An 11,821-nucleotide genomic window follows, 5' to 3' on the forward strand; every position below is an offset into this window, starting at 1 on the left:
GCACTTTGATGTTGGAAATGTTTGACAGAGCTAAATACACCTCAAGGATTCCAATGCTTGAAAATACATGTTGAGATACCAGAATGAAGAACAAGCTAATACCTGATGATTACAAGGTTGATCATTAGGAAAAATATGTATTGTCCACAGTTTTATTAGAGCACTTGAAGCAAAACCATTGTAAGTTAGAGAATCTGACAAAAAAAAATTAGGAGGTTTATATGTGAGAGTATTTTATCATTCCACTTTTTGCTTTTTTTAAAATTTACCATTCTGTATAAAATATTGATAAAAGTTTAACTCTCTTCTAAAGAAGGAGGGTCATTTTCTTAATTATAGTTAGCTAGTTAGTTAATCAGAGGAGATTCTTTTGGATTAACTTTCTTAAGAAAAACACAAGATGTGATATTACCAGGACTATCATTTTTCCCTTATATTAGGGAAAAATTGGGGGCTCTCATCATTTACAATATGAAATTTCTCTGGTATCTGGAATTTCAACATGGCTGTCTCAGTTATGTCAAATTTGCTTTTGTTTGCTGATATTTGCCATTGGCCCAATTTACCTATTCAATAAATAAAAATAATTGGAATCAGCTGTAAAAGGCCCAAGTTGTTTAATTTAAACCACATTGTGATATACTATTACACACACATTGATCGCAGCAAAATGTATATAAATGCTACACAAATGTTACACCAATTACACAGATATAGTGTAACTTAATCTCACTCTTGGCTATACGGTCACTCCATCTGCTCTTATAAAGATTCACTCAACATAACATATCACATGATTGGAGAGACTGACATGGCAGGAGAATTTGTTGTATTTTCTAATTAATATAAAAATGAACAAATTTGACCTCTTAGGGGTAATTGTGCACTTTGTACACATCACACAGTAAATAGTTGGTTTTGAGAATTGAACATTCAGCCCAAGATGGCTATGCAATCATTTGGTTTGTATGATTGTGTCATAATTTATCTGTTCTGTGAAGTTGACACATCTCATCTCAATGCAGATGAAATGTATCAAGATGCATCATAATATACGTAGTTCATAGATGTGACATGACTTGATTTATTTCTTCACGTTCTGCCTTTACAAATATAAAAAGATGTGGTAAGCTGAGACAGTGTGACAATAGTTTTACTGTTATCACTAGTTGAGGTGAACCTTTGTCTTAATGTGATCATTTAAATGTGATCAATGTCTTGATGAGATCAATTCTTCCTCTACTGGGATTAACGACTGAGATACTGCTGGGACAATGATAAATATACTGGAATTCAGCATCGCAAAGACTTGCCAGAGTGCAATATTTCCTCTTAATATTTTAAATGGACCAGCAGCAGCTATTTCACAGCAGCTTTTGAATGTTTATCCAATCACAGGTACGTTAGAAAATATGATGACTGTATCATCAGACAATGGTTCATAATTAAAATGATTTTCCCTGCTGTTTGTTTACACTCATAAAAGCATGAGAGCACTAAATGCAGCTGTGCGTGCTGCCTGTCTGACCTAAGACAGTCAGTCTCTGTGTAATTGAGGCAGATTTCTCTCACAACATGCTTGTGTTTGCACCATCCAGCATGGTGACTTATAAATCTTTTATCCAAACTGGCCTAATTGCTTAACCATCCATGGTCCAGTCCAGAGGTGAATGGTAGGAGGGAAGCTGGGGATGCCGTGGTTGTTACAAAAACAAGTAAAGAGGCCAGAGCCTATGCTACCTTTGTCTGACAAGTCTGTCTTTCATTTCTATAGACTACATTCATATGTGAGAAAGTGTAAAATGAGAACAGAAGACAAATGGTTCCATAATGAGCAATTGAAGACTTAACACTGATTTGTCCTTTTTATATATTCCTTATTGAAGTCAATTGCAATACCTTACTTGTTTACCATACTACACATTATTTCATCAGCATCTATATAATTCAAATAAGATCAGTGATTTTTGATTTTTTTTTTAAAGTGAAGTCCTGTTGAAAGAGCATGGTAAATAGCTTGCACTTGTACAGTGCCTTATTAAGTCCTTAGGACATCAAAGTGCTTTACTCTACATTCAGTCATTCATCCATTCACACATACATTCACACACTGGTAGTGGCACGCTAATGTATAGCCACAGCTGTGCTGGGGCACACTCTAACCTGTACCAGAAGACAAGGCAGGTGAAGTGTCTTGTCACAACTACAGAGGCAGAAAGAGCAGGAATCAAATCTTTTGTCCTGCAATCTTTGAGGGACGAATTCCTGCCACTGATAACCACCCTCTTGATCTAGTACAAATCCAGATTAAACTGAGTCCATAGGTCCAAGCTAATGACTAGACTATCACACCTGATAATCCTGTAGACTCAGTTCGATTGGGGAACAAAATTGCAACATTTGTTACATTTTCAGTTGGTGCAGTTCGCTTTTGTTTGAAACAGCACTGTTTCAAACAAACTAAGTCTCCTTAGGGCAACCTGTTACTCCTCTTGCTTTTGGTGGCACTACACCAAGAACCACTGAAGGAAACAACATGAAAACTTTTAAAGAGGTTATTGAGATTAACTTTCTTCCTCAAAAAATTGTAAATAAAATTGGAGTGATGTGAGATTTCTCTTTTGCCTTTTGTAAAAGACTGCAAGACATTTCTCCCACCAGCGCAATGCTTGCACATTTGTAGTATTTGCAGAGAATGTAAATGTTGCACTATAATCTACTTCCTGCTTTTGGAATGGTCCACAGTCCACTTGATGTTCCCTTATGCACTTGAACCACAACAGAGTTCATTTAAACCAAACAAAGATTTTGGTTTTAAATTTGACCAGAATTCACTTTTTTGGTCCGCACCAGAGTTTGATTGTACATTCACACCTCGTCAAATGATCAGGGTTTTCTATGCAGATGAACAATTAAAGCAGACCAAACAGGGCTGGTGTGAATGCACCTTGATACACCACGGTAGACTTATACCCTCTTAAAGCAGCTTCTGTCTGAAAAGCGTCATACATCCTGCGCTTCCCGGATCTTTATTTTTTTATGTTCCCACTCCCACTCTGCCTTCCTTCACAGCTGAGGATGCCTCTGTTGCTGCTGCTGCAAGGTCAGAACTATGCACCAGTTTGAGAAAAAAAAATGAGCGGACATGTAAGAGCCTGTGGGGAGTTTCTGACTCCACAGCCATCTTTTCTCCAAGTTCCTGGGAGCTGAATGCAGAGATGGTCCCAGGAAACTCCCTGCCATTCCAAGCCTGTTGACCAAACAGCTGCAGATTCTCAGTTTACTAACTTTGGTTTTTCATCTTAACCACCTACAATAAACTCAGTAACTTCACAACAACAAGCCTACATTTTAGTACAAAGTGGTGCCACAGCTGAATATTTAATATGCTTTTTAAAAATGATATACTGTATTTTATTATCTTTCCATTGTTTACTAAAATAGCTGGAAGCTGTCAAGTCTTCCCACTCAGCTGGCGCTCAGCTGAAAGCCGTTTTGTAAACGTTTTCCCTGAAAATAAGTGAATATCATGAACTGTGTATATGCCTGTGCTTAATTACAGATGAGCAGTTCATCCTAAGCTCTCATTAGAAAAGGGAATGGGAATAACTCCAGGCTACAACCACCGCTTGCGGTTACGTAACATGCTCTTCTCCTTTTCAGTCTTTATGCCGGAGGCATCTGAAAGCTCCCCTTCCTGCAAAGCCTGTTTCTTTCTTTAGTTTCCTTTTATTTTAATTTTATTTTTTTCTAGATGAGGATTCTCCTAACAGCCAAACATTATTTTAATATTTTACCTTTTTCTTTAGGAAAAAAAAAAAAATCCTATCCCTTTGTTTGACTCGCTGTATACAGTGATGATGAGCATCTGACTTTATCTTTCGTGTCCGTCCACAGGAGGGCGTAGGTGAGCGCCGCTTTGTCTTCCATCTGGGTGAACTGGTGGCCTTTAGACAAAAGGCAAAATATTAAGAGCTAAACCAGAGAGAATATAATATATATTATATTATATTATTATTAATAATAATATACAATTTAATGCATGTTATTAAAAAGAATAAAATAAATTATATACTGCGACAGACTGGCGACCTGTCCAGGGTGTACCCCACCTCTCGCCCGGAACGTAGCTGGAGATAGGCACCAGCAACCCTCCCGAGCCCTGTAAGGGACAAGGGTGAACAGAAAATGGATGTATGTATATATATGAATTGTTTAAATTAGTATAGACTTTTTCAAATATGTTTTACCATACAGTGTGTTGAAACCCGTGTGGAGTGAATGGAGGATAGCTTACAGAGTAAAAGTTGATTTTTACAGCCCTTAAAGTAGCACTCGGAAGGACTCATTAGCAGTTCAACTAATGCACCAGCCCAAGCTTCTCATCTTATATCTTTAGGACAAGCCTGAAGGAAGCTTTTTCTTTTCTTCTTTTTTTAATTGTCTTTCTCTTATTACTTGTTTGTCCCATTTCTTTAAAAGAAACACTTTCTTTTTGACCATTCATTTCATTATTGAAGGTATGTTCTCCATTCACCTTGAAAGAAGGATTCCAGCCAGCCTCTCCACTCCCGCATCGCATCCCAGTCCACAGCATAGGTAGGAATTGTCCCTCCCCTAAACCAGCCCGTGTGGGAGGAGCTTGCTTTCCTCCCCTCAAAACTAAAGTGTATAACACTCTGGAGGGACCCACAATGTGTGTCAGAGGACCGTCTTAGCTCCAAAAGTAGATGACTGATCCAAATCTGGTGTCTGTATTAACTACTTACTGCAAGATACGATAAATATCGATTCACGCGTTTTCAACCCAAGTAAGGACGAGGTGAGCATCTTCTAATTTCAGAAGATATTCTTCACATTCTGTATCCATTGTCTTATATATCTCTAATAAATAGTTATGATATTCGAATGTTGTCATTCAATTTATTTTCTAACAAAAGTTACTTTTGTTTTAAAAGAATAGTGCAGCCCTCATTTGTTTTGCGCCTTAGCAGTGCGTCATGGGCACATTTACGCACGGACTCCTTTGAGATTTGTGCGGTTTTTTAAAGCCCACAGTGGAGGCAGTTTGGAATCCGTGTGTGGGCTTTTGACTCAGACACTTTCTGTGGAGCACTTCTGTTAGAAAGAAATGTGGAGAGACGCTATCCAACAGCGCACGCTGACTGAACCTCTTTTGCATGTTCACAGGATTTTTCGATTGTTGGATAGAATGCCGGCGATCATCAGTAAAAACTCCGATTTGGAGTTTGATTCCTTACAACCATGTTTTTATCCGGACGAGGACGACTTCTACCTCTGTGGTCCCGACGCTGCGCCACCGGGGGAGGACATCTGGAAGAAATTCGAGCTGCTGCCCACTCCGCCCCTCTCTCCGAGCCGCGCAGCGCTACCGGGAGAGCCGGCGGCCGCAACTGCCTCTTCAGAGGCAGATCCCCTCGGCTTCAGCTTAGGGGACCCCTTGGACTGGGCTTCTGAGCTGCTGCTCCTGCCCGAGGACGACATATGGGGGGCATCCGACGACGGGGACCTTTTCGGCTCTTCTGTGGATACAAATCCCGACAACATCATTATCCAGGACTGTATGTGGAGCGGCTTCTCCGCCAGGGAAAAGCTGGAACGAGTGGTAACGGAGAAACTGGGTAAGGCGATTTCAACGGCATCGGCCGGGGGAAGGAACGCGTACGTCAGGGTGCCGGAGGTGGTGAGCCGCAGCTCGGTGTCAGAGTGCGTGGACCCCGCGATCGTGTTCCCCTTCCCGGTGAACAAGAAGAGCAGCAGCAAGGACGCATCTGGGATTGTTAACGCGTCCACAGCGAATGGGAGCGCAGCGAGTGACTCCGGTAAGAATCAGATGAATACCGTAATATAATTGTTACACTTTTTAAAAAAAAGAGATTTCTCAAAAATATTAACAATGTCACACGTCTTCTCTGAATTTTCACACATTACTGTTATTATTTGAAGTCTGGTACATCTGTGTGACAGGATCTTGTTCATATGACTGGCCCAAAATCCAATTATACCGTCACATTCAACACGCACACACACACGCACGCACACGAGTCTGCAATTACACACGCATGCAAGCACACAGACCCACACTGGAGTAGTGACACAGTGAACCGTGGTTTTATGTAATCAGCGGGCTCTTCATCCGGCAGATGGCAGTAAAATAGGGAATTGTGCGCTTTGCTGAACTCAGTTGGCACCAGAGCAAAAAAAAAAAAAAAAAAAACACACCACAGCAGCAGGCTGCAGGAGGGGGGAAATGAAAAGGTTTTCAATAATGTGATGATCTGATAAAAGTGTGCCGTAAATGCTGTCATTACGCATGGATGAGGGAGACAGTTTGCTCGCAGTTGGTGATTAATTGGCATTTAAACAGCTTGGCCCAAATTTAGCTGATAACTGAATTGATATAATAGATTATAAGAGTCTTTACTACAATGCAACAGAAGGCAGTTGTGTGTTAGATTGGAAAATTACCGTACATCCTTTAGGACTTGTATCTCCCTTTCCCTGCCCCAGGAGTTCCCTAAATAAACACTCACACAAGTCCTTATCTGTGTGTTTGGCTTGGAAAACAATACTACAAAAGCCCCCGGACTTGGCACAGAGTCCATACTCGGTCAGTTCTGCCTCACACCTCCCCTGCAGTAAAAGAAAAAAGTCACTAAGTCCTGGTTGATTCTTCTTTCTTCCCCTTTTTCTTATTTTGGGGTGGGCGGGGTGGAGGAGTGTTTTGAGCAAGCGCTCCATTCGGGACAGCTGTCTTCCTGGCGCCACTCCAGTTTTGGGGCTTAAATTGTGGTGATCCGATGGCCTGCCGCCTGTGCACTCTGCCTCCAGACGTGCCCATCCTCTATTTTGGAGTTTACATTTTTAATAAAAGGAATACACACTTTTAAAAGAAGAGTAGTATGGGATTATCCTTTCAGTTAGGCCCATTTCAAAATTTCAACTCCCATTTAAAAATAAAAAAAGAGTCAGTTTTACAGTCAAATTGCCAAGTGGAAGAAAGAACATGAAAAAAAAATCCTCTGAACTGCACTCAATGAGCTGTTCCTTTCTGAGAGTGAAACACCAAAGAGACTCACATGTGGCAGAGTCAGCCACACCCCCTTCCCTGCTCCCTTCATTCAGCCAGCTGTGCTCAGCTTTGTTTTGATGTCAGCAGCAGTCTGTATGAGCGATCAGTATGTGTGTCTGGTGTCTGAAGTGGGTTACCATAAGCTGTAAAATGCCACACTCCACAGATGCTCCTGGGCTGATAATGAAAGCCATTATCACAAAGGCATTTTAACTGCGACTCACACCCTATGCCTTCCACTTGTTCACTTCCAGGCACTCAAACAAACAATGTAGGTTTGCTAAAATTCGCGCCAGTAGGGCCAGTAGATGTCGGATGGTATCACATTTTCATGATTACCTGAAATATATGGTATCTTCACCAAACAGCTTGACAGTTGCAGTTGTAATTAAAGTGATGGGCCAGCCTGGGCCTTCATTGGACTTTTCAGCAGGACATCTGGACTGTCTGTGTTTTTCGTAACATCAAAATTGGTCTTTATCAAATGTGTGAGAAAATATTTACTTTCCTTCAGCTAGATGACTGGCAGTGCACATAAACAGGTGAGGGAGGGGGCAGTGCAGTGCTATTCTACGCTACAACCAAAGAAATCTGGTCTACCACTTTCTCTGGCATCTTGTTAAAATGACTTCTAACGACTTTTTGCGGTCTTGAGTGCATAACTTGTTAAAACCTGTGAGTACCTGGATGCTGGTAACTGGCATATGTGTGCTCCACCATATGCCTACACTCTGTTAAAGCTCTTTCTACTATCTCAAACACTCAAAGTATTACCGAGGTTGCGGTAACAGACTGACGGCATTAGACTAATACTGTCTCATCTCGCTGAAGATTAGCAGAGGTTTTGAAGAAGGGAATTGGAATACAACTCAGAACTCCAGTCTGTCTGCTCAGTGCTGAGTATGAACATGCCAATGCCTGCAGAGCAGATTAGCTGAGAAGTGACTGACATTAAGCATTAAGACATTTGTGCCTGAGCTAACAGCATTGAGCAACGTCCTCTCCCACACACATTCCTCACTTGATCTCACTAATATATGGACCTATTTACCTGTCACCTGCTGTCACACGTAGATTGAATAGTGAGAATATTTTGCACATCAATGACAAAGTTTGTTTAGCTTTTTGTCCTTTTTTTTTCTCCCAGAAGAGGAAGACGATGATGAGGATGAAGATGATGAAGAAGAGGATGATGAGGAGGATGAGGAGGAAGAAGAGGAGGAAGAGATCGATGTAGTTACAGTAGAGAAGAGACGCTCCACAATCAGCAAGACATCTCCCATGACCACAGGTATAGGAACCATCTGTGTTAATCCCAAGAGCCAAGATGCAAGAGGGATTGTCTCAGGATCTGGGGTTGTGAGTCGGTTCAACAGCCGTGCCCCTCAGGAGCTCATCCTGAAGAGGAGCTCGGTCCATCAGCAGCAACACAACTACGCGGCGCCCTCACCCTATGCCTCAGATGATGACCTGACCCCTCCTCCAAAGAAACAGAAGACATCAGAGACATCGCGCCCTCCCGTCAGAATCGGTTCATCGTCCTCTACATCTTCCTCCTCGTCCTGCACCTCTGCCCCCAGCATTGCGGGCTCCCGCAGCAAGCGCAGCACCAGCGGGGACAGCAGTCCGCGTGGAAGCTCTGACTCTGAGGACAGCGAGCGCCGACGAAACCACAACATCCTGGAGCGCCAGCGACGCAACGACTTGCGATCCAGCTTCCTGACCCTGCGCGACCATGTCCCAGAGCTGGCTCACAACGAGAAGGCGGCAAAGGTGCTGATCCTGAAGAAGGCAACCGAGTACGTTTGTTCACTGGAGACGGAGGAGATGAGGCTCCAGCAGGAGAAGGACAGGCTGCAGGCTCGCAGGCAACACCTCATGCGCAGACTGGAGCAGGCTAGGACTCGCTGACAGACAACTGCTACAACATAAAACCCCTCACATAGACCCTTGAGGAACTCCTCTCACCATCCCGAACTCCAGACATAGGCCTATACACTTAAGCACAGACACACAGGCCTTTATATCTGTTGGACCTTTGCACACAGAAACACTAAAATCTCAGAGGACATTTATCGTCAGATGCCGATACACAAACCTGGAAGAGAGAAGAGGATGCACAGGGGGGAGGGAGGGTTGCTGGAGGAACGCTCAGACTTTTACTGCCGCCACTTTTTTTGCACATTTGTTGACGTTAAGAATGTTTAGGGTTTACTTTTCAATCCAGTCACATTGAGGAAAGACAAAAAGAGAAAGAATGAGGAGGGAGACAAGAGACACCTTTTTTTAGTCTTCGCTCCCTCTGGTTGTTGTTGTTTTGTTTTTTTTATATATATATATATCATTTCTACATGTATGTTTGTTTTTGTTTTTTTTGTACTCACTGTGACACCAGCCTGGAATTGCATGATTCCACACAGGGATGGGTGTTGGAGGGCACTTTGCTTGGAGAGTTCAGCGGTGCACGCTTACCTTTGCCTTCATCACTGCAAAACTGAAAAATGAAACATTAAAAAACTGATGACCGAGGCGTCATAGCAGACACAAACAATGCCACTACAGGTTCTTTTCCCCTCACTCTTCTCACACTGGTGCTCAAACCAAGTCAGTGGATGTATAACTGTGCACCTTGCTAGGCGACACTTTTGTATATAACAATAGTGTGCAGACAAAATACACTCAGATCTGCCTTGTTTTATATCTACACTTTTGTTCTTGTTTTTTTATATATATATATATATATATTCAAGTCAGGAAGCTGCCAATAACTGGACTGTAAGTTTATATACCTTTCAATGTACTGTAAGGTCTCAGTTTATGAGAGTCAGAAAAACTTTGTAATATAACTGCATATTTTTTCTTCTCTTTTTCTTTTTTGTATATCACTACGTTTTACACATTTATTTGCTTTTAGTGTGATACATACTAAATTTGATACTTATATTTTCGTAAGAGAATGCATTCTTGGTAGATATCACTTTATCTTGTCATTTTTCTCTCTTATCAGACAATTGTTTTGTACAGCAGATGTGTTTTATCCACATGTACCTGGACTTTTCCCACCTTTTTTTTAAACTTTCCTCTTTTGTTGATATTTTTAACTATCGGGTGCATAGAACTGGGTAAACTGATATGTTTGTTTTTTTTCACTACATTAAATGTACCTTTAGTGCTGCAACTCATGGCACTTTTGAAATACCTCATTTTGAAAAATAAATAGACAAAATTTCCTGACTTTTTACGTCTGTGTCTTGCCTCCAAATTTCTGTATTTGTTGTCGCTCCTCTCGGAAGCCTCATCCTCACAAAGAAAGAGCGCGTCTTCTGAATCCTCTCTGTTTCTGCACCCTGCGGCTGCCACCCCGCCCCTCCCTCTCAAGCCTCTCACGCCCACACCTACACACACACGCACACATGCACGCCTACACACATTTCCACATCTCTCTCTGTTTCCTTCTCTGCTACACACAGCTCTTCCCGCTACATTGTTCAGGCTGCTGCCATGGAAACTGGAGCAGCTGCTAAGTAGCAGACACGAGAGTGAGTCTTTTATTTGTTAGTAGTCTGTGTATGCGTGCCCTCGTTTGTGTGTGTGTATGTGTGTGTGGATATGAATGCAAATGTTCTTATGTGTGTCTACCTTTTGTCGTGGTCTGTGTGTGGCCCCCGGTGCCTGATATTGCCGGTGCTACGCACTGCCTGCCATGATGCCAGGACAAGTCTCGATACTGTTTACCAACATCAGCCACATGGCTTTGCCCTCCTCCCCTCCCCTCTATGGCCCCTTCGATCCGCCGTCCCCCTGTGACTTCAGCGCTGGGCCTCGGCCCAAAAATGTGCCTTGGAAAAGAAAATTCTCTGGAGATGGCTGAAAGAGAAATCTATTGCTATGGTCAGCACAGTCTTTTAGTGAGCTCACAAAAAGAAATGGACAAGGTAAGAGGGGAAATACACTAAATGCATTAAAACCTACCGTGTAGGTGATTTTGAGAAATTTTTTAAATCTAGGAAGCTGTTCCATTTTTGCCAGTGATCATCTTTAGCAAACACACCTCAAACACTCCTGCTTATGGAGTCATTTATGGATTACAGAGATTTAATGACAAAACAAAACTGAAAGAGACATCATGGAGGCTCAAACAACCAGTTTCTTAAAAGAAGTGAAAAGGGAACAAAGTCTTGTAAATAACTTATGTTTTGTCAATGCAACACGATAATCTGATGTATAGTTTGTCTCTGACATCATCAAATAGTGCACTTTTTTAATTCTTTGCATATGCTCAAATATTAATAATTTAAAACTGATGATATTTTAAAACTTTTCTGTTGAACCTTTTTTTTTAATTTACCACTTTAGTTCAGTGACATGTTATAGTTTTTATGACAATGGTTTTCATTCTTTTCTTATAAACTATAGCCTTAGAAAAATACTAAGTTTGCTGAGCGACACCACATTGACAAACATTTCAAAACAATCATTTACAAGTTTGACTCCTTTGGGTATTTATGTTTTTTTCATTTTTAAAATTTAGAGTATAAGAATGTTAACGGTGTAACTATGTGTTTGATTTTTATCAAGCAGTGCAAATTTTCAAGCTAGATTAAATAAGTTAGCAAGCCTGACTGACATTTAAACTTAGAGATGAACATGGTTTAGTTGTGTAATTCCACCAATAGTCCTTGTTCACTTTCCTCTGCGCTAGTGCAGAGAATTACTTTATTTACACTT

At 41.5% G+C, this 11,821-nt stretch overlaps 1 protein-coding gene across 2 annotated transcripts; it reads left to right on the forward strand.

The window, feature by feature from the left end:
- The first annotated feature begins 4,670 nt into the window (after positions 1-4,670).
- mycn (MYCN proto-oncogene, bHLH transcription factor) lies at positions 4,671-10,327 on the forward strand. 2 transcript variants are annotated; one of them, XM_044107365.1, is made up of 3 exons: positions 4,671-4,822; positions 5,191-5,843; positions 8,241-10,327. In XM_044107365.1, exons 2-3 carry the CDS (start codon positions 5,213-5,215, stop codon positions 9,002-9,004), a joined length of 1,395 nt encoding a protein of 464 aa, XP_043963300.1. In that variant the 5' UTR covers positions 4,671-4,822; positions 5,191-5,212; the 3' UTR covers positions 9,005-10,327. The 2 variants fall into 2 exon arrangements, with proteins under 2 accessions (XP_043963300.1, XP_043963301.1); XM_044107366.1 differs by having other exon boundaries at positions 4,687-4,811.
- Positions 10,328-11,821: the final 1,494 nt, after the last annotated feature.

The sequence above is a fragment of the Gambusia affinis genome, linkage group LG22 (genome assembly GCF_019740435.1).
Source record: "Gambusia affinis linkage group LG22, SWU_Gaff_1.0, whole genome shotgun sequence".
In the NCBI taxonomy this organism is placed as follows: Eukaryota; Metazoa; Chordata; class Actinopteri; order Cyprinodontiformes; family Poeciliidae; genus Gambusia; species Gambusia affinis.

Bases quoted from the DNA above. Each gene is read 5' to 3' on its own strand.
- mycn (XM_044107365.1), top strand. From the start codon at position 5,213: ATGCCGGCGATCATCAGTAAAAACTCCGATTTGGAGTTTGATTCCTTA. The intron at 5,844-8,240 runs GTAAGAATCAGA...TTTTTCTCCCAG, and splicing joins GAGCGCAGCGAGTGACTCCG to AAGAGGAAGACGATGATGAG.